This window comes from Nicrophorus vespilloides, unplaced genomic scaffold (assembly GCF_001412225.1).
Source record: "Nicrophorus vespilloides isolate i.1.1-1 unplaced genomic scaffold, Nicve_v1.0, whole genome shotgun sequence".
NCBI lineage: Eukaryota > Metazoa > Arthropoda > Insecta > Coleoptera > Silphidae > Nicrophorus > Nicrophorus vespilloides.
Window position 1 is genome coordinate 22,501 of NW_017098252.1, and position 24,787 is coordinate 47,287.

Genomic DNA, 24,787 nt, shown 5'->3' on the forward strand with positions numbered 1-24,787 from the left:
GGAAACAATGCAATATTTGCATACATGAAACATGTATGCAATACGATTCCAATTCCAAGTACTTTAATCGAAAATTGTAGATTCCGCCTCGATATTCCTTGTGATATTTTTCTTAGGAATTGATTGTAGGTCCCATATTCATTATAACAACCGACGTGCCGCGAATTTGACGTGTACCTTTTATGATGTTGTTGCGCGCTGCAATAGAAGCGGGTATGAAAAAAAAAGGAAAAATTGTTGTTGTTGTTCGTTCGTTGTAAGGGGGTGTCTGTGGGAGAGGACGCGCGTCGTGCCTCCGGTAGCAGCAGCGACTAGCAGAATTCTCCCACCCGAAGTCGGTAGCAGCAGGGTCTGGCAATCCGTCCACTCCTGCTGACTCTCTAGTCTCAGTTCAGCAGGCGGCTACGTGCGGTTGGAACGCGCGTGAAAGGACGAAAGACGCACACACAGGACGATTATGAAACAGTGACAGAATACGCGCAATCCAAATAAACAGTTTTAACATTAACGGACATTGTGGATTATATCAAGTTTGTGAATTTGGCGGAAAATTTTACGCATCCTGCAGGATGGCTCTAGGACGTCTCCTTCGGACGATCCTGATCGTATCCGCGCTTTGTCATCTCCACATCACAGCGCAAGGTAATTACATTTTATAAATTAAAATTTCAACGTATCGAAATTGTTACCTAATTTTATTAAGGAGGTTACGTCTGCTCGTTTCTTTCGCTCGGCTGTTTGCTGGTCGTTTGTACGAAGCACGGGCGAAATCGAAAGTTGTTTCTTTGTAACGTGTATGTTAATAAGAAGTTTCGTTGTGAAATCGAAGATATTTCGCCGTAACGCTTGTGCATATCCATATGGTTCAAAATGCAAGTTTTTTTTACATCTCCATAATTTCGTAACACGAGAAATAATTGATTAATTTAATAATTGGATAAATCTATGACTTTTGAAAATTTTGCAAACATATTTCTTCTCATTATTTTCTTCGAGCGTTAACAATAATTAGTATTAACTGTTAAAAGTGATATTTAAAACACAAACAAAATACATTTACTTATATTATCCTCCAAGTTTATTGATTCGACGAATATTATTTGTTAATATTTTTAATTAAAAAATGTATAGGAAGAAATAAAAAAAATATTTACGTATTTCACAAAAAAAAACTATAATTATATTATATTCATTAATAACATGCAATTTCAATAACACTTTATATGTAAATATTCGCATGTTATTATGCAATAAATTATTATTACTATTTAATTTACAAAATTACAAAGGCAATATTTTGAAAACTCGGGACACAAAGTACAAATAATATAATTGTAAATACTAATTAACATATAAATATAACTATTGTACGTATTAAATTTTAATTAAAAAAATAATCGAAGTATTAAATGTATCTTCATGTAAATCCCCTGTGCCAAAAATAAATTGTATGATTCATAGTAGATGAATCAAAATGATTATTTCACTACACAATATGTTATTAATAGAATTATTATTTTATTCTTTCGTTCATTTGCAAATATAATAAATATCAAAAATAAAATAGTTGAAAATCAGAGAATGTCGGTTTTCTGTTATTTTTTTAAATCTTTATTATATTTATGATAGTAATTATGATAGTATATAAACGTTTGATAATATAAAAAAAAATATGCTATCTTCACTTACATTAATTATTATTCAATTCGAAAAATGTACTTCTTAAAGAAATTGAAAAAGTTGAAGCGCCAACATGGTTTAATTAAATTAACTGTAAAGATTTCAGTTAGATATGCGGCTGCTGAAAATCTTCACAGATTTGCATGGATATTCTCAGATTAACTTGGTTACAATATTTGAAAAGACCTAAACGCTTCTGCTTAATACTTTACAATTTTCATTAAATAACTAAGAGATGCAGTACTTACTTTTAATTTCTTAACACATCAAATTGAAAATTGAAAAATTTGTTATGTATTATTATTATTTTATTAAGTTATAAACTATAAGTATTTTATTTCACAACTTCTATACACAACTTATGAAATATTATTAATATAAAGTAGAGATTAAATTTACTATAAGTCGCATTTTTTACATAGAAAAATGGACTCAAATTTTGGATGCGTCATAAGGTCCGAATAAATCATCTCTAAATTTGAGGTGCGTCTTATAGTCCGAAAAATAGGTACTATTATTATTTTTACAACAATTGTTCAGAAATAAAATTATGAAATATTAGTTATTATTAATATTTAATTAAATTATTATGTAAAATTTACCTATTTTATTGTTTTTTTTTCAGTAATTTAATTGACTTTCTTAAAAAAATAATAAATGTGCAATAATTGTGCATTCAATTGTAAATAATAGTTGTGGAATGAAATGTTCAAATTTTATATGCATGAATTGAAACTATTTGTTATATTTATTAATAGTTTCCTAATACAAATTCAGTTATTCATTACTTTTCGTGCATAAAATTCTATTAAAATCGGTGTAAAATTTGATATTTATAACATTGATAATAAATAATTAGAATTAAAGTTTTTTTTTCTTGAATTAATTGTTTATTTTTTAGTCCTTTAATTGAGTCATTTTACTTATACTCAAAGCAAATGGTGTATGTATATTTAATCATTTATTTGTACCAAATGGATATTCCTTGTGCGAAGTGTAATTTGTAGCTTCCGGAATTACCAATATTTAATTATCATCGGAATAGTAATGCCATAAAGCGCATTACATTGTTTGCTAAACCCTGGGCGGGTAATCCAAATGTGCGGTTCAAACATGAATATAATATATACAAATACCTATAATATGCGTATATACGTGCATTTCCAATTCCTAAATAGCTTACGTGATTTCTGTAAAATAATGATGCCTCCGCTCTATCCATACCACATCATTCAATTGATGGAATGCATTTATTAAATATTGATTTGACGTTTTGCGTTTGTGCTTGGTCGTGTGTTATTTTTTATATTTGGTTTGGTTTTGGGTTTGCTTTGGATGTGTACAGGTCGATGGTTCGACAGTCTCCAGGCCTGTGGGACAAAATTTAAATGAAACAAACTTTCCGTTCTATTTATCCACGCCGCATATTAATTGATTCCAATGCTGTCGTCCATTGGAAACATGCGGAACTGAAGCTACTGTTTTGTACATTGAGCATATATATGTATGTGTTTATATATACACAATTTCGAACATAACTTTCCAATCACATATTTTCCTCCTTAATGGTATATACTTTGATGAAGTTCATTCACTTAAACTAGTATTATTAGATACTTTTCGTGAAAAAAATACAATTCAAAGACACATAGGTGCTGTCCCTGAAGTTTTTTTCAATCCCGAGATTGATAGTTCTATCTCGGGATTTCCCGGGAACCAACATTTTTTTATTTCTTTTATATTAATTCTTTGATATTATAAAAGTTATTAGAAAATATAAAAAATAAACACACAAAACATGAGTTTTTGGTAACAATTGTTCTAGTAATTGAAAAAAACACATTCTCATTCTTTCGATCTTGGTTTTAGAAACGATTTATATGCACATTTGGAAATACGTGTCTTCCTTCCTATTGTTTTATATCAAGTTTTCATTCCCGGGAAATCCCGCATACTACACATAAGTCCTTCTTTTTCATAAATTGTTTATCTTACAATAAATATAAATAATATGTTGCATCCACACTATGCGTGGAAAGATCAATGTTTTTCAGGCCATTTGTAATATGTATGTGGAAATCTGTGTTTATTTGCAATAAATGCTTAATGATCCATGATTACTAACTGTCATTTCTGTAACTTTTCTAGCAATTAAAACTTATTATTATATAAATTATTTATAAAAATAAACTAAAATTTCTTATTTGCATATATGATTTTTGACATGATAATTTGGGTTATTTACATTTTTTTAAATACGCAATAATTTGAATAAAAAAAGATTCAGTGAAAAATAATTTATCTTTGCAATTAACTGAAATATTTCAGCGTCGCACAAAATTAAATGTTTCTTGCAATTATTATACACTCCAATGAAATTGTAATTTGAAAAGCTTTTCTTTGGATTCCTTGTTGGAGGAAATTGCTTTTCTGTATCTTTCAGTATAATGACGACAATAGCCTCAAAAGAAAAAAAGAGAAAGAATACAATTAGGGTGGAAACGAGAAATTAAAAGTAAACGTAAATTCAAAGGGAAAAAAATCTACAAAATATGTGTATTAACTTGAAAAATCATTATATTTTTTCATTTAATGGTTTTTATTGTTATATTATATAATAATTAGGTATGAAAATGTAACAAAAGTATTTAGAGAAATATAGTTATAATCCCCTTTTATTTGTTAATTTAATAATAATATATATTGCAAAAATAAAACCGAATACAATAATAAAAACCACTGCAGCAAATTAATCATAATTTTTAAAATTGCATACTTGTTACATGTTATGTATTTTGTGAAGTGTTGCGTAGTAAGTACGGTACTTGCATACTTGTAATTTCTTAAGTTAAACTGTATCGTCGAGCAACAAGTACTTGCACAAGTTATCAAGCATTAAGAACAAACACCCCACGTTACAATAACTTCACCCATAGTTATTATGCAAGTTTTTTCTCTTCTACAACTTGTTTTATCAAGTAGATCATGTAAGTAGTATGTAGCCTTAATAAAGATACTTAATTACTTATAGATTATACAAGTACATCTTTCAAGTGATTAACTAAAATAGTTGATTCTAGGATATTGTTAATCTAAAAATTAATTAAAAACTGATTAAATGAAATTTTGCTTAGATCAAAAAAATAAGTTCAATAATCAAAAATTACGAAAAAAAAATCTTAAAAATTAATGCTGGTCTTATTTTGTTGAAAACAAAAATTAAATAAATGTTATTTTTGAATAAATATGAATTTATGATTCTTAAACGTTTTTAAAAAACGATAGGTTAACGAACCGAAAACATGCGACTTCCGGCAACGAAAGTCTTCCTCCTTGAAAAGACACTGATTGATTGTTATTAGGCTTCGTCTGGTCTACTTTTAGCTAGATTCTCATAAGATCTAAATTAGAAATTTATTAATAATATAAATCAACAAGACCACTTGCCCGATACGCTTCTACCCCCAACGAAATGGGTAATAAAGATTATTATTATCAAAGCTCTGGAAATCTACTCGTCTATTAATCACGGACGAGTAAATTTTACTCGATGGCGAGCGAATATTTATAGGACGTGGAAAAAGGGTTGCACAGATTTCACATCCTGCACTGGATATATTTTCCAACCCGAACTTAAATACCATGAAATTAAATTGCAATCACTGGAATTTTTTTGAAAGTTATTTCATTCTGATATATTTGAAAAATAACATTCCTGAAATATATTTTTATATTACAGCAATACCTCGCATATTCCAGTTTCGATCAGTAAATTTTAATAGAGAAAATTAGCCAGTTTTTTTTAAATTATTTTGTTTAATTTATATTAGAACTTATCGTATTTTTAGTGTTTGTTTCATCCTATTATTTATTTATTTATATTTTCATATTACATATTATTTTTTTAGTCCTCGGTTTCAAACAGTCCGATTACCCGGGCTATGTGAGATATTGCTATATTTCTAAATATTCCGGAATTGATCCGTCAAGTATCCGAACATTCGAAACAAACTAAAATTATAAATCGCGGAAACATTCTATTTTTTTGCCAGAACTTACATCAAACTGATCTAACATACTACTATGAAACTTGTAAACTCCCCACAGAATTCTCTTTTTAGAGTTATTGTATTATTATACATATCCAAACTTGAAGTAAAAGTTAATGCTTTGAATAACATTTAAAAAAAATCATTATTGTGTACACCGGATGCGGTATTTGAAGAGCTCACAGTTTATTGAACTGACTGCATTCGAAATATAATCAAATAAAGTCTGTGATATACAATTTCATAAAATAATGAAATAAAAATATTTATAATGGACAAAATAATTGAAATTTTTTAAAAAATATTAATATTTATGGATGCTCAAATAAATATACATTTTTAAACCAGAAATACAAAATTTAAATTAAATTTTTTTTAAAAAAAGGTCTTCTAATAAATAAAAGTGTTTATTGCAACAGATTACCAAAATATAAAACATTTTTTTTCATATTTTTTTTATTAAATTTCAGCAATATTTTCAATGAAAATAATATGTGGTACTTTTTGGAACATGCAACTTATATTATTTTCCAAACTTACTTCATGGTATTTTGCTACACATTTTTTTTCTTTTCGTTATAACATATAAAAAATAACAAGTGACAAGTATTACTTGAATGTAGGTTTATACTCATTGTTTCCAATTGTAAAACAAATCATGTTTTATACAATATAAAGCTTACATTAAAGTACCAAGAAGTATTTAGGTCTGTTTCACGTCTCTTTATAATTTAAATTGTGACATAAATGTGTCGGTACTTATAAGTACCTTTGTCGTCTAAAAGGTTAAAAATTTAAAAAAAAATCATGTTGTTGAAAAATAGACCAAAGTAAATTCAGATGTTAATGTTTGTATTTAATTTGAATATATAGAAGATCAATTGGTTCAATAACTAAATAGACACTGACCATGCAATTCCAACTGAATTATTCCAATTATAGACAGCCTCTGTAACTCCTATTTTCTTATGCAAGTGTATCCAAATTCAATTAAATATCCATTAGATAGTCTTGAAGCTTGCGCTTCCACAACACTCCACTTAATGGTAATCAATGACCAAGGAAGGAGCCAATTTTCATTAGAGTTAACACTACTTAGTTCGTAGTTGTTAAAGGATCCATAGATGATGACAAGCTACAATTAGAACAATGTTATTTGGAAGTTGTGTATAAACTTGTAAACATTCCTAATTATTCCTAATTTGAATTAAAAAAAATTTCATTGTCGTTTATTATTCTAGAAAATAAACTAATAAAGTTATTTCAAAATTAATGTTCTTAGTGAATTACTTTTTAATCAAATTTTGCATTTCAACAATGAATACGATTTTAATGTAGTCGATACATTTTCAAATTTAAATATTTTGACAAAATTGAAACATTAATTTCTCATGAATAGTTATAATTACAGTGATCATCTTTGAAAACAGTTTATTATTTGATTTTGCATAAAATAAATACTATTTAATATTCAAGAAAATTATTTAAATTATTTAAAATCAGTCAAAAAAATGTTTTTTTTTTAAATAATTATTTTGAATATTCTGATATATTTATATAATTGTTTAAAAATAGAACATTTTTTTTGTTTTTCTACAATAAATTTAATTTAATTCGACATATAAGATGAAAGTTTAGAAACATTTGAAATTAGTACGTAATAAAACTTGCATAACAGTTACAATTAAAAACACTTTGTTGTGACATGGATTTAGTAAAGAACAGTTATATGTTGACCATGTTTGGGGAGCAGTGGGCCATAATCCCAAAATGTCGTGTACAGCTAGACATAACATAACGTAAACAACACATATTAAAAACACGCTTTTCAGTCTTTGACCGAAAGGAAGAAAAAAACAAAATATCTTTTTACATATCGTATAAAATCAATAAGGACGTGTATTGAGAAACATATTTCAATGAAAAGGGACGAATGTTTTCCAAAGATAAAGGGGAGAGAGTCCGGGTCCGGAAGGAACAAAAAAAAGGATGCTGGAATGAATACTAAACGAATATTTTCGAAGGGAATCAATAATTCGTGTTGCCAATAATATTGATAAAAGCGATGTGTTTTCATGAAACGTTCATTATTTTTTTTCTTTTTTTTTTGTCGTTCATTATTTAGGAACGCTGTCGCAACTCGACTTTGTGGACTTCCGGTTTTTGTTTTGAAAACGCTTTTAATTACTATTTTTTGCGAAACACGGTGTGTTCATTAGTTAGGCTTATAAAGCTTAACATTTTAATTAGTTTGCAGTCAGGATTTATCGATCCTTTAAGAGTCGTGCATGCAAATCCACGTGGCCTCAACCATAAACAATGTTTCATGCTTTTATCATTGGATTTTGATGCATTCATTATATTTTTTATAACATAAAAAAATTGTTTCAATAAAATAGAAATAAATGATTAAAAGTAAAATAAGTTCAGAAGTATAAATTATTTACAATATTTAAATATTTATTTATAAAAGTTTAATATTATTGATAATTTATTATTAAAAGTGTATTTATTTTGTATTGATGTCTGGCCAATAAACTATTTTTTTTTTATTTTTCTATTATTAAAAGTATATTTTTTAATGTAGTAAACTATTTAATAATTGTTCATATACAGAAATGATAAAATAACTGAACAGATTTGAATGGAATAAAAAATATGATTAATTTTTACATAATAAATACTACATTTAATAAGTAATTAAATAATTAGGTTATATATTAAAACAAATGAGAAAGTAAAACATATTTCAGTAAATAAATATTGAATGTGTTATATAATAAATAGTAATTAATAATAAATTCAAATATTTCATAAAAATGAAAAATCAATGACCTAATTATTTCATATAAAATTGTTGTTTGATCACGCATGAAATTAGGGAAAATTAAATGAAATCACGTATGAAATTAAATTTATTATTTCTAAGAAATGTATTGAAAATAAATAAGATATAACTTAAATAATTAAGATATCAATTAAATTTAAATTTTCTGTGCAAATGCATAGAGAAATCGGCGGAATAATCACGCGTAAAAGTAAAAAGAATATTGGTCTTGAAATGTTCTTACTTTTTATGAAAATAGAAAGTTTGTTTAAAGTGTTTTTCATTTAATTATAATGTAAATAAACAGAAATATCTAAAGTATAAAATAAGAAATTGAATAATTATTCTTTATATTTACAAAATATCAATGAAATTGTTTGCTTCCTATTATTATTTTAAGATATAAAATGTTATCTAGCTTTGTTAAACAATTTATATTACTTGTAAAAAGTTAAAAATGAAGATTATTACAACTTGTTACTAAAATGTAATACAAATATATAATTTTAAAAAATATCAATTTATTATTTATTTTAGAAATATGTGAAAATTTCATAGAAATATTTTACGTAATGATCTAAATGGTTTATTTTTATTTTGTACTTAAAATAGGTTATTACGTTATAAATTTTAATTATAATGTATTGAATGTGCTGAAACAGGAAAACAAGCGATTCAAGTTCACTTAAAAGGAAATCAAATTAGCCGACCTGCACACAAAGCATATACTGTTATAACATCAAGCCCACGCAGTCCATTTAAGACTAGTACTTATAAAATTGATAATTCCTACAATAAAGTGCAATTAAAGTAGCGGTAGTCTCAACGAAATTGAACAGGAACGAAGTTATTACAAAAAAAAAACTAACTACGGGTTCGTGCTTTGATCGATCGTCGAAGTCTCCGACGAGCGTCTTTTAATTAAATGACTATCGAGCACTCGACCGAGCGATTTAATCAATCAAATTAAAATCCAAACTAGAATCAGCCCTGCTCAGATGAATTTATTTCAAATGGATGCAACCACCCTTACCCCCCCAATTCCCAGCATGTTCTAATTGCGCTCCGTGGATTCTCGAGGCAAATTGGCTGACCCGAAGAACAATGCCCACCATCATTTACAAATTATAAATAAATTAGCGGATAATTAGTCTGCTTGCCCTTGTTTGGGTCGAAAATCCGGGTGAACATGGATAGAAGGAGGAGGCCATTGTTAATCCGTCCTTGCCTTTGTCAGAGAAGGCCCAGCAGCGGTAAATCTTCGTGTGTATCTTCTTTCATATTTTAACGGCCACAAAGTGGAGATCGCCGCGCCGACCGACAAAGTAAACTTCTCCATCTGTAAAGAGAATTGCTTAACTGCGCTATCGCATTGTGCGTGTGTGTATGTTCATAAATAAATATTTAAAGTTGCCCTGTCTACCGTATGCCCAAACAATGAAAAAAACGATGCTGGAATCGCCGCTGACGATCGTAAAATCGTAAAACAATTGAGCGTCCCGACATATTTCATGCAGGAAATATTGTTATGTACGTGCAGGTGTATGCACTGCACCCATGCATCTTCAAATCTGACGTTTCTATAACGCTCCATTTTTTATAGACCATATTTTTTTAAGAAATCAAATTACGTTGGTAACATGCGGAACGTATATATATATCAATAACAATTTATTTTATATAAAATAATATGTATGTTTTCAATATACAAAATCGGCTAATGCTCATAAAATATTCGAAATAACAATAAATATCTTATTTTCTTACACATTTCTCTGTTTTGTAATAATAGTTATATATCAATTATAAATTTGCTGATCAGGACAGTTTAATTTGTTGTTAAGTTATGACGTATTATGTTATTTTGAGATTAACAATAAGTCAAAATTAATGAAAAGTTTGGTCAAGTCAAATTATTTATGTTAATTTATTTAAGTTTACTTAGGTTTTGTTAAGTTTTGTTAGTAGAACTGTTTCTAATTAACTCAATTTTTGATTGGTTATAAAAAAAACTTTAGATTAGAATAGGTTATACGGAATTAATTCCGATTTAATCTATTATTTATTGGTTTGACAAATGTGTATTGAAAAGATTGGAATATCAAAACTAAATCTGCGCGTATTTGTGTAGAAATATATTTTTTTCATTACTTATTAGAATAAATTATTTCGAACATTACTATTACATTCTCACCTAATACTTATTATTTTGACAGGTGAATATTAAAAAGTATACAGTCTCGAAATTGTAAATATATGAAATAATTCTATCATATGATTTGATTAAATCAAATATAAAATATAATAAATTATGTACGAAAATATATATAAGAAAGAAAAGATGTGAAATTTTTCTGCAATATGTTATGAAACTATTGTTATTAAAATTGTTTTTTCTTTAGTTATTATCTGGCTGTCAAATGCATTTTCCTTCTACCATTAACATAAAAGACATGATTGCAAAATACAATAACGCTCGACAGGGAACGAGAATGCAATTACTTTCCTATGGCATTGTGACGAGACGGAAACTCTTTGTCGGTTTTCCTTTTCTAGATGTTCAGTTCAGTCTAAGTTCGACGATCGATCAAGCTATAAAATTGAAAATTTCTATATATTTCATGTTGATACGTTGACCATAAAATGATCCCATGATCGATTGGATAAAGTTCAGAAAACTTGTATCCAGCGACATTTTATTTTATACCTCCGTACACAATATGTGATACTAAATTAATCATTAAAAGTTTTTTAATAAATATGATTTGTTTATACTCTTAAATGTATTATGAAATTTAAATTCAAAACAAGAATATAAAATTTCAATATATTTCAGAAAAATATTTCCATTATTTATTTATTTTTTGTAACATTTTCTGGTCAATAAATTAAGTTGATTATTATTACGTATATTTTTTTGCAAATACAAAAATATCATACAAATATTAAAACGAAAGTATTCAATCCGGAAATGACGTTTGTTCCAATTGATTTTTAATTGACATCTGTGAAGCGCCATCTATTAGGCGATTTATAAACAATAATATTTTAATAAATATATATATAATATATTGTATCGACATTAATTATTATTTGGGCTATGAATACATTGATTATTAAAATTAATTAACTCACCGACATTTATTTGTGTTTGATTGAAAAATGTTGTGAATTGTTCTGTGAGTAAAATTGGGTAATAATAATTATAATAATAGGAATTCCCTGAAAGCAATGCAGTTTCAATACATTTGTTTAAAGACTTAAAACCATGTAATTTGTAACTATTAATAATAAATGTTATTGGCCAAATAATATATTATATAATATTTAAATATGGAGCGCAGCGTAATTTCCTCTCGGAATGGGAATACAATATATGGGAATATATATATATTTGTAGAGCCCACCTTTGTAATTTCACAACGGTTACCATGGATACCGTATCTGCATCCAATATATTGTTGTGTTATCGTTGAAAATACGCATTACAATGGTACGTGCTATGATGAAAAGCGAAGATTCATCTCGTACAAATATGAACTGTCAGAGAGTTAAAAGCTGTACGGCAAATAAAATATTGCGCATCCTTTTATTTGCATAAATTGCTTGTTTCCGATATCCTTCTATCCGTCATCCACTCTTCACTCCCTCTATGACACAGAGTGCATTTGCATGTGGATGGAAACATATTTGCGCAATTGATTCTATCGATCATATCATTGGTGGCCCCCGCCAATCAACTGGAATCGAACTCCCTTTTATTCCATCCCCCCAGCAAATGGCTTCACATTCGCATTGACCAAAATGTCATAATGCATTTATTAATAATACGTCATTGTTTTTTTTTTCACCGCGTTTTTTTTTTGTTTTGTTTCGTTTGTTTTTTAAACATATTTCACGTTCTGCCATTCCGAATAGATTATTTTCAGCAATTGAATTTCTATCATAAAAATTCGTTGGTAATACTTTTTACGTCAATACAATTTATAGATAGTTTCAACAACAAAAAATGATACAAGTTATAAACTGAAAATATAGACATTTTTCGCGTGTTATAAAATTACAAAATAAATATTTCTTGCTTTCATAATCATTTTATTTTTACTTTGTTAACCATTAAAAAATATATTCGTAATCAAATTGGTCAGAAATGAATAAATACAAACATAAACAAAATAAATAATTAATGTGTCCTTTTTTAAGAAATATTTTAATTAATACAAAGTTTTATAGCAGAAATAGCAAGAAATATTACATATTAAATGTAAAATAAATAAATTATTACATTTTATTAATTATTCTTTGCTAAAAAATACTTCTAAATTCTAAATATTATTCAGTAAATCAAAATCCAAATTTTTAAATCACCACAGCTTGAACTATGTTGAAATATTAGATGGTAATTTCATTTAATTTTGTTGTTGAGTAACTTTATATTTGAATAGTATGCACTCGTTGCACTAAGCTCAGTAGAAGATAAGCTTTAGAAGATACAAGTATTGTATATATGAAAATAACTGCAACTCAGATATAATATACTGTACTTATAAGCTTATTTGAGTTGAATGCAGAAATAAGTATTTACTGAATTAAATTATATTTATTTTATATTTATTTTTTATAAAAACTTACTACAATACCATATTTTTCTTATAATTTAATAACAACATGTATACCCTACGTATATTTTACGTTGATAAATGTACAAATTTACCGGTAAAAGTAGATATATGTTGCTGCTCTCACATATATACATTATTTTGTATTACTTACATACGTGCAAACAAAAAAAATATAAAACAAAAAATATTATTAAAAACGGAAGGAAATAAGTATATTTTCTTTTTATTTATATTATTTAGAACATATATAGTTAAACTGATTATAGCAATTACACATGTACTTTAGTGGTAGTTTAGTAGTATTAAAGACAGTGTTCAGTTAAAGTACATTATGGAAACTAAAAGGATGTATATGTTAATCAGACAATAAATTCTCATATTTACTATATCATTTTATACAAAGGGTGCTAACATTTCTTTGCTTGCTCGAAAATAGAAGATATTAATTCAAACGTACACTTTGATATAGAAACAACTATTACTTTTCAATGATATCTGCATTCAAATTTAAATGTATCTATGTTTTATTGATAATTATTTACAATGAACAAATTTTATTCAAAATCTAGAAACAATGTAGAATCTGGATAAGACAGGTATTTTTTCAAAATTGTTTAAAGTTAAGATTTATTGATAAAATATGTATTAAACTAAATATTTAAAAAACATATTATTGTTTATAATTAGAAACCATGTTCGAAATTGTTATATTATAATAAAACACTCATTTTTTTGTCATGCAAGTAAAGGGAATGATGTGTATATGATGTGTTAAATATTTTAGGCTTCAGCAGAGTGTAAAAGCATGTTATTCCATGAAGTAATTGGAAAATGTTAGATGCGAGGAATGAGAATGAGGATGAGACTGCAAAGCCGACGTAATGGAAGTCAACTTTAAATCGCGTGGCCCGCTCTAATCCAGACCTGAAATTGCGCCGCGCGTTCCTGGATTGTTTGTTTTCGGGATGGGATTGTTTGTTTTCTGGAAGAGGAACGACGGGGGCGGCGGCACCGGATTAATTAGATTAAGACAAAGGGCGCGAGGAGGTGGAGGCGGTCGAGTCAGGCGTCTCTGGTTAGGATTTGATTAGACAGCGGGGGTCCCGCGATAACTGCGGAATTATATCCCTCGGTGCAATAGATAAGAGGCAAACCCCAGCTCGATTCGTCACCCAAAAACAAAACCTCAATTAAGTATCCACCCTCTTCGGAACAAAGGGGCAGTAGTCGCAGAAATAACGTTCCGAACATAAAAAAGGGTTTGCAGAGAGGGTGCTGGAATTCAATTCGATCGACAATCCGGAAGGGCGGATTTAAGTTGGTGCTGTGCGAGAGGAGAATAAAAGGAAGTGAGGAAAGAAAAAAAAACGCGGTGTGATTTAATATTGAGGGCGGGCTAATTAATGTCAGGGGATGTTTGTTCTCGGCGCTCGGCGCTAAGGGTTTGGTCACGTGGGTGGTAATTGATTAGCGACGGTGCTTATCGCCGCGAAAACACACGTTTAACGATGATTAGGATTGCCAGCGGCGTCTTGGAACTACCAGCTACAAACCCTTTTCGGGTTATTTAATATCATGCATCCAGAGGGTGAGAATGTTTGCAATGACTCCCGTCTCGCTTCTTCATTATCGTTATAATAAACATATTGAGGATTTAAAGGGAAGCCTCGGATTTAATCGCTTCCGACCCATCAAACTCGCCCATTCCGGCTTAAAATATTACGCAATCTTCCTGGGTACCATTATCTGCCGTGCAGAAGCAAGATTAACATCTTTCGTATTTACTCAGAATTTCATATATATAAATTACACGCTCGTCTTTTGATTATATTCTGATTAATACTCTTTCATAAATCTCAAGAAATACAAATTTTATAAAAAAAAAATATAAAAGTTAATTGAACGTACATAATGCAAATTAATTTAATAAAGCATAACTTGTTACATTTATTATTTCATTTAATTCGAGTATTTATTCGTACTAATGTACACATTGCATATATCATATTTACATATATACATATTACATACATACATATTTCAATTTTAATACTACAGTGTTTATTTTATTAATTTTTAAAACTCTATAAATTAACTGATCCAATTGACATAATTGTACGTTCTTACGGATCTTCGTACGTTATTTCAGTCACGAAATAATAAATAATAATGGTCGATTTGATTTTAATGTACGTTAAGTAAAAGCTAACTGTATATTTTTTAGTTTCAATATTTTCTTATTCACTAAGATATATTTGCCAACTAAATTGTAGATGTATATCCAAACAATTATAACTTAGTCATTATTCAATTATTTTCTATATAAGTCGATAATTACTATGCAAAATATTTACATAATTGATGTTCTTATTGAAAAAAAAAAAACTAAATATTTTTGGTATTAAAACCGAGATTTATAAATCTGTAAGATAATATAAAATAATCTTTTTTCTTCTCTAAATAAATTGGTATTTACTATTGTGAAATAATTTCCAAGGTAAATGCACTTATTGATGACCATCTTAGGCTGTAATTGGTTTTAAAATGAAAATTTATTAAATTGCTTACGTTTATGGAATTTATATCTCATAATAGTTTTATTGTCTTTATATATAAACCCGGATTGTAGTCCGATGACCTTTAACAGTCGTTAATTTATTGTTTTGAATAAACATAGGTTATTATAATAGACGCTGATGTCAATTAAATTTAACTTCGTAAATTTCAAACATTAATTATATTTCTCGCAACGATTTTTTTTACATACTTCTGTGTCATATACACATAACCTACGACATTTAAACCCGTTATGTGTTAACATTCGCAAAGCATGACGAAAAGTGGAAAATACAAATGGATTGTCTCAGACATTCTTGTTTATTTTAGAAATTATTTTAAGAGAAAATCATTTAGTTAAATTTTCTAATTAAAATCAATATGAAATATGTTTTATATGTTTCTTTTACTTTTTCAGAAAAAGATATAAAAAATCAATAAAATGAGTCAAACTTTATTTTTAGTTACTAATAATATTTCCAAACATTGTTTACTCTGGAAATATGTATTACTAATTAACATTTTTCAAATAACATTCATCTTGTAACTCTTTACATTTGTTGCAAAAAAAGTTAATTTATTTTGTTGATTTTTATTAAACTGAAAAATATTTATTTATTAAATTACTCAAAATTAAAGTTTTTATAAAACAATACATGATACTTGGCAAGTATTTAAATATACGGTTGTACAAACAAGCACTCTTATAAGTACAGGGCGTTATGTACAAATGGAAGTTACTTTGAAAATACTGCATTACGTAAAAATAATCATTTAAAGTTCACGTTTGTACAAACGATACTTGACAAGTACTCTTGAAATTTTCTGTAGTTATGTAAAAGTGCAAATTATTTGACAAGTACAACATTACTTAAATATAATTATTCATATTTGACTTTTTGAACTATAAGAATAAAAATGCTAGATAATTGGCAAAACAAATACTTTTTCTGTTATGTTAAGTAAGTTAATTAAGAGTAATTTTCAATTGTAAATAGTATAATTTAACATTTGTGTAAGTCAATTAACTCTTGTTTCTCATTTCGTTCCATGAATTTGTCATAATGTTTGCTTATAACTATCTTATTTGCATTCTCTGCTTCGCCGAATTTTATTTGGAATTGTCTCCGAGTTTAAAGCAAACTTCATTAATAAACATGTCTACCAAACCTTTTAAATACAGAATGAAACCATTCTATCTATATAAGACAACGAGCCAACCCGACTTTATTTTACATTAAGGGTAACACATGACTTTCATCTTCAAATATTTGTTTAATCGGAATTTAGTACATTCACTTCATATTCAGTTTGGATAGGATTAATGCAGGAGCTTAGCTATTGAATAGCAAGGATCTTTAATGCGGAAGGGCCCACAAGCGTGGGTCCCTCGCTTTGGACCCTGTCATCTACTTATCCACGAAAAATTGGTCCCTATAGCTATGATATTTCTAGCTACACCACTAAACTAATGTATATAATTTTGAAGTCCTTCAATATTAAAATATATAATTTCTAGAAAAAAATATTTAAGTAATTAGAAACTTTTTCTTAATTATATTGTGTGCAAATTAACATATTTTATACTTTATACAATGAATTACATTTATTTATTGTATCATATTTATAAACTAATTAATTAATACCCAAGGAGTTATTAAACAAAAATGTATAATGCAGTTATCCTTGATTAACGACATTGAAACATTCCATCTACTTTAAATGCCTTCGCATGTTATACAAATCAATATATTTTATACTTGATGTATTAAAAGAATAATATAATTAAGTACACTATACCATTATAAAATATAATTTAGAAGGTATAGGATTATACCTCATGCCAATTCCAGGTATCGCACATAAATTACAATTAAGAGGATCCTAATCAAAAACACTTTTCGTTCATTATAAACTGGGTAGACGTTGTAATGAACTGGATTCGGTTAGCGCGAATTTGAATAAGGTGTGAAATTCAAAGAACCTCGTCTCCTTTCTTCTTCTTTTCGTAACGCCTTTCCGTTCGGTCTTAATGCTCTTATCTCCGCCACTCACGACTTTCGCCTTTCAAAAGCCCACGCACCAAATACCAAACGGAGATCAGCGTCTTCAATTATCTCCAATCTACCTGTAAATATTTAACTTATATAACGATTACAAGAGCGGCGCTCCGTTGGATCGACGTTTTCTTTCAACACCATCGCTTGCTGTTCTTTTGTTTCAAAATTTCTTTTTGAGACCCTTTTTTTTTCTCTTCTTCTCACACACTGTACGTGTATCTTCTTCCACTTTCCTTTATGGGCTCCACTTTGATTAGGGACTGTGGCGTTAAGCCACATTTTTCAAACCGTTCTGTCGTAAATTATTTTCCATAGTGCAAGTAAATAATCGCGCATGAATGCTTCCATTCATGCTCCGCCTTTCATGCTTATGTTTGCGTACGCGGCTTTGTGAAGATACAAAGAAACAATATACGCTGTGAATAAATAAAACAACGTAAAATAATAATGAGGACTACAAACAAAATTGAAAATAATGTTCGGATTGAACAGTAACATATCAAACGCAAAAGGCAGCTTTGGTTAAGGTTCAACCAATTTTACCTTCGAGCAGTTTTTCTCTGGCTTTGATCACAAAGGCGCGTCTATTTTTTTTGTACAGTTGTAGATATTATTTTGTTTAGTTTTTTTTTAAAAGAATGAGGAAAAAAGAATCCCGTTCGCGGGAATTCATTATAGACGTATGCGTTGGATACAAGAACATTTCCTACCCACACGGAATTATGATGACCGCAAAGCAACCGTTCGGAATCATTAATGACCTACACACCGGCCTTTTACGTAATCGGAACGAATATTCTGTATTACTCCAGGTTCTACGACGGTGCTCTTAAAAGTACGTTTTATTGTGTCATTCGAAATCCTTGACATTAAACTTACCTTTATAGGATGTTAGTTTTATATTCATTATTACTTACTATTATTCTTTACGATGTCCATTATTAAGCCACATAATTTAATAATACTATGCTTAAACTTGTAGTTCAATGGTTGTTATAAGAATTGTTAATAATTTACTATTTTGTATGTTTAATCTTAATTCAAATTTATTACACTATTTTATATTTCAATTTGTTGATTATTTAGTAAATTTTGAATTGGAAACAAAATACAAAAAACTGAAAGATTTATAAGAATTGATAGGAATTTTATTAACAGAATATTAAAAGATAAAATCTTCCAGTAAGCTTGTAATTCTAATGCAGAGCTGTCTGTTCGTGTTGTGGTGATAATCCTTTACACAGAAAATCAATTACGCAACGATAAATAAGATCAAACATGCGTGTGCGATTACGAAATTTAACAGCGTTGAGTGTTTGCGCTTGTTGAAATTAGTATATAATAAATATATCAACAAAAATAGTAAAATATGTGATAACAAAAATTATTTTAACCAATGAAAAATTTTGTTTAATATAATTTATTTCTTAAGAAATATTCTATTAACTGCAGTTTTTCATCTCTAAAAATGTATAAATCAAATTTAATTAATTAATTAGTCTAGTGATCATTTGAAGTTTATTCTTTATTAATTCAAATAATTATAAAATCGTGTATTCCTTGATATACATATAGAATGACCAAATATGTAATAAAAATATTATTTTTTTTTGGTAAAATTTCATGAAACAATGCTATGAACCTGCATATTTTTTTTAATATAAAAGAGAAACAAAAATTACATTTCCATTTGAATCGAAAGTTTAGTATTGTTATTCTCTTTCATGTTTTTGTTCTAAATAATTCTATACAAGTAAAGTGCACTTTCTAATGCATTTCAATTGGTCTATTAAGTTAAAAAAAAATTATAGAATAAAATATATTTAAAAATTTCCTAGTTAATAACAAAAATATATATAAATTCTTAATGTTTACTGTTAATGTTATGTATTCATAAATTAATCTAATTAATATGTCGAAATACATTTTTGGAATATTAGCAGTAAATATTGAAAAAAAAAACTATTTTTCTTTTATTAATATCTTCAAATTTGAATGTAGAAAAATTGATTCAAAACAAACAAATATTTTTTTCTGTAAAGATCAATTGTGTGTATGCTCTTTGGTAATAAAAATGTTTATTTTATGTTAGATCTATTAAATTTTATAATAATTTTAATTAAATATTTACTTGATAATATAAAACTTGAATTATTATAAAAAATATCAAATAATGTATTGTAATTAATTCAGAGATACATTGTTATAAAATACCTCTGGCAGCTTACCTTAAGTTAGAAGGTTGTTCCAGTGTGTCTCCCTTGAGACCTTACACATCTTCTTCGGAGCCATAAAATATCTGGAGACATGTTTGGTGGCAATACCCTAGTAGACAATCCATCCAAGTCAAATCTGGAAGCGTTCCATTCAACACCCCAGAGGAATACCACCCTGTAAGAGTGAAGAAGTATACTTACCTTAAATGCTGTTCATCTTCTTTGTGTCTTAATGTATTTTTTTTTTCAATTTCAACTTGGAACTGTATTTTAAAACTTTATGACAATTTAATCATTATGTTTGCTCAATACTTATTTTATTTTCTTTTTTATTTTCTCTCCCAAAAATATTTTGCTTATTGCCAGAATGTGGCAGGTTGTGAATATTAAAAGTTATAAAAAACAATGTTTGCTGAATATTTCTACAAAAAATCTATATTTTCAAATTAATTCATATCAAAGTAAGCTAAATTATGAATCTTTACATAAAATATTTTGAACGAGAACTCATTAAATATTCAAAGTTTGAATGGTGAAACAATTTACTTCCTTAGTTTTATAGATTTTTTTTGTTTGTAATTATAAAATTGTTGTTGAAGTTGGTAAGGTTTCGTGACTAATCTTATGCAATATTTTCTAATAGTGTGTAGGCAATGTAGGTGTTTTATATAATATGAGTATTAAAATTTGGTAAGCTTGGTTCGCTACGAAATTAGATTATGTTACAAAAGGGTGTAGCAGATATTAATAAAGATTTGTTGAAGCTTGAAAAAAGTAACAGCTTGATGCGACAAAACTTAATTGAAATTTTATTGGTTTCTCTCGGCGTTATGTAATATATCAAAGATGAGCACAGTCTTTATATTCTGTATTTTTTTGTCGGTTTCGGAATCGATTATAAAGAGTCCATCCGTTTAAAAATAAGGCCATGCAACATGTACACAGAAAAGTGGTAAAAGAATAATAATGAACAAGGAGATGTTAGTTAGTAGCACAAACGGTGGGAACTTGCGAAACGCGATGTTATTATGTTCACCTTGTTCTGTTCCAAGTGTAGCAACATCCTGAAGATCGTAATTACCAACCGCATTATCTCTGGATATGTCTGTTAACATTTTGATGCCTGCTAAAATACGAGCCAAAAAATAAAAGAGTGCCATCGATAAAGCTGCGTCTACCTGTGGACAGAAGAGTAATAATCTTAATTTACATTCGGATATCTGCAGGGTTCAAAAAGGTCTCCACACAAATGTGTATTAAATTATTTACAGCTACAATCCCAACCCTGAGACTCGTTTCTCGAACTTCTTTTCAGTTTGTTTGTTTATTTTTTTCATTTCTTTAGCGATACGTTGGCGGATTTAATAGCCAGAAAACCTGCTTAATAAATGTCATCATAATAAAGTTCCCTTCAATAAAACAGCGAATTAATAAAGCTTGAAATGAAGGAAAAAGTACGACAACATTCAAAGATTGATGAAATTCATAAATGCAAAAACCTGATTTTATATTTAAAATATATTTATTGAAATCATGTTTCCTTTTTTAATCGTTATAGTTTCTCTAATATTTATATTGTTTAATATTTTGAATCAACTTTAAAATACGAAAAATATTGATATATATTTTATTTTAATACTGAAATTAAAAACAGGTTTTTTTTGTCGGTTCTTGAATAAACCCTAAATTCCTGCTAGTTAATTTGAAGTAGCGATCTTATTCCGAAAGTAAATATTTTATTTAATAACGCTCTTCATTGTTACGAGTTAAGAAAATATTTATTTTCAATTTCGTTCGGAAAAGTTGTTTAATTTTGAAATATGAGTGCGTGATTCTTTACTTTTTCTTCTCTAAATCACTTAAAGCGTTCGCTCGGTCGTTCGTTCCACTATTCCACATTGCCTATTACATGCATACACCTGAGAGTTTTCTAATTGGTAAAAGTGAAATCTAATTGATTAGAGTTATTTCGTTGACGTTTCTGCGTCGAAACTATCCGCACATTTTCCAGAAATAAAGTAATCGATATGTTATTAATCCGTTATTAGTACTCTTTATCTATTTGCTTTTATAATCTGAGCGTCAATTTCTAAGTTGTGAGCGAAGTGAAAGGATAATACTGGTTGGCTGATGATGTTGATGATGATGATGGAGCAAGGATACAATTATCTGGGTCACCCGCACCCCCTGTGCAGCAAAACATTACATTAACATTACGAACTTCATCTCGGTCTGCATTAATTCAGTTTCAGAACTCGGGAATCCTCAAAAACACCAATTTTCATCCCATCCGGAATTTCCATATACACGGCACGCTTTATGCTTGCGGAAAAACACCACTAAAATCGTAATAAATTTGAGGAGACATTTTTCATTTGGTTTCCTAAAAAAAAATAGTTTCTACTTCGTAATTCTACGATTTTTTGTTTTAATACCAATTATTAAAAACATATTTCATTAATTAACTATAATATATAGATTAAAACCAATTCTCATTTAACTTACAATATTTTAATACACTTACTTATTATCAAAAGTAGACGTTATCTGCATTTTTCTAAAACTCGATTTAGGAAATATTTGATATAAAACTATACGTTTGTGTACACATGAAGTACGTTCGTGCGAACAAATTGACACATTGGTACGAAAAATTATACTTACATAAATTTATCATCTATTCAACGTATAATTGTATTAACATTAAGTACGTACGTGCGAACAAAGTGACATGTTTGTACCAAAAATCATAAATACATATATCAACATAAATTTGCTTAACGTACGGCAATTATATACACATTATGTACGTTAACTGCAAATAATAATATATTATGAAAACATCTGCAGTTGTTTTGATTATTTAAATAAGGCATGTTTCAGTAAAATAAATTTTAATTTTACATTGTTTCCCATTATTCCGTGCGTAAATTGAATTATTGCACAAAAGCAACGCCCTTTTGATTTGCATAAAATATTTTTGTAATTATTATTATTATTTCATATCGATTTTACATCACTCCATTGTTAAAATATTGAAACGTTGCATTCATTTATGCTATTGCTTTAATTTATTGTCTATTTCATTTACGGTTATTTTTATTTATTTTATTATAAAATTAATAACACTTGCTTTCAAGAACTGAACTTATTTCACTTTTTATTAGTTTTATTTAAAATGACTTTTACAACAGAGAATAAAACATGAAATAAATACGATAGGAATTAAAATAAAATTAAAATAAGGACGAAACGCATGTATAATGTAGATCGTCCTCGAATGCTTTGTAAAATTTCCGAAGAACAAGTTTTTGCTACGTACATTCGTCTGCAGCGATTAAATGAAGGTTGAATGTTTGCGGTATTAAGAAATTAGGTGGTGCGAGTTTCTTTTCATGCTCATATTTTGCAATTATAACGAGCATGAAAAATGCACACCTTAATATGTTCTGGTTAAGCGGATTGAACATTTCAGTGCTACATAATTAAAATCATTCCATTGAAATGCAAACGGCTTTAATGATTATTAAATTTACACGCAACTTTACATTTTAACCATGTATAAATTAATATCCTTATTTTCATCATTTTCTTACGAAATAAATAATTGCATTTGAAAACGTTATAATTTATAATTAATTAATGCGAAAACATGTACAAATTATAGACTAAAGACAATCAATTAAAAAAGTTAAGCAAACATCTGTATTCATTCAAATGAATGTATTTTAGTTTCATACAAACATATACTTTGTGATAGAATTTGATTTATATACAAATTTCAATTGTGTCTTAGTCAGACAATAATATTTGTTTTCTAAAAACAGCTAAGATTATAAACGGTAATAAAGAAAATAGAAATATAACTAATTAATTAAGAGATATTTAAAACTAATTTGTAGATGAATATAGAATTTACCTCTGAATACGGAAGCAACTTACAATTAATATTTAATAATTAAATTTGTAGAAGCCCATTGTGGAGTTCCGTAAGTAATCCAGGTAATTTAATATGCAAATGAAATTGCTATATGCAATTCAGAAATAAATCTTGCTAAATGTGAACTAAATCCCGAATGATTTAATAAGGCTTCGAGAAGCGGCATGGGGAAAGGAAGGTTGAGCATGAGGATGAGAATGAGTAGGAGGAGGCAGTAAATAAAACCTATGATCCAAAGTTGGTGAACTGCGGTTCAGTTTTAGAACGCTTCAACTAATTATATTCTAAACAGTTCTCGAGTTTTTAGCAAAAGCCCGTCTGAAAATGGGATTATGATGGAAGCGGCATAACGGTAGGTAGTTCAGAATTCCTTTGTGGAATCACAAGCAGTTTCAATGCATTATCTCGTAAGCACTTGCAGTACAACTAATTGCCCCCTCGTGGATGTCCCGAGGCTTCCCATTATTTAACATAGCTCTTGAAATACTTCCGGAAATGCTTCAGATGTCTGCTTTCAGTGGTGGAAGGCAATGGAAACAAAATTTGGCATGACCGGTTCATGAGAATGGAAACAAATCTGCATCGATCCGAGCCTTAATTCCATTTCGATCAGGGGAGAAAACCAGATTCGCGGAATCCCCATGACGTAATGATAATACGATAAAAGGATAAAACGCCCTATTGCAAAACTCCCTCTTTACTCTTAAGCACCGGGATTTAATAACGCAATTAAACTACGCTTTATAAACCCGCTGCTTTACGGAGCTTAACCATCCTCTAAGCCTTTTCTCCTTCTCACAACACGGAGCGCCCCGATTCCGTCTTTAACCAGCAATT

At 28.3% G+C, this 24,787-nt stretch overlaps 1 protein-coding gene across 1 annotated transcript in view; it reads left to right on the forward strand.

Moving 5' to 3' along the window:
- The first annotated feature begins 262 nt into the window (after positions 1–262).
- The window catches only part of LOC108562012 (mucin-5AC), a 53,090-nt gene continuing 28,565 nt past the window's right edge, over positions 263–24,787 (forward strand). The window contains exon 1 of the mRNA XM_017920183.1: positions 263–642. Coding sequence (XP_017775672.1) covers positions 570–642 — 73 coding nt within the window. The 5' untranslated portion in view covers positions 263–569. The remainder of the gene's footprint in view (positions 643–24,787) is intronic.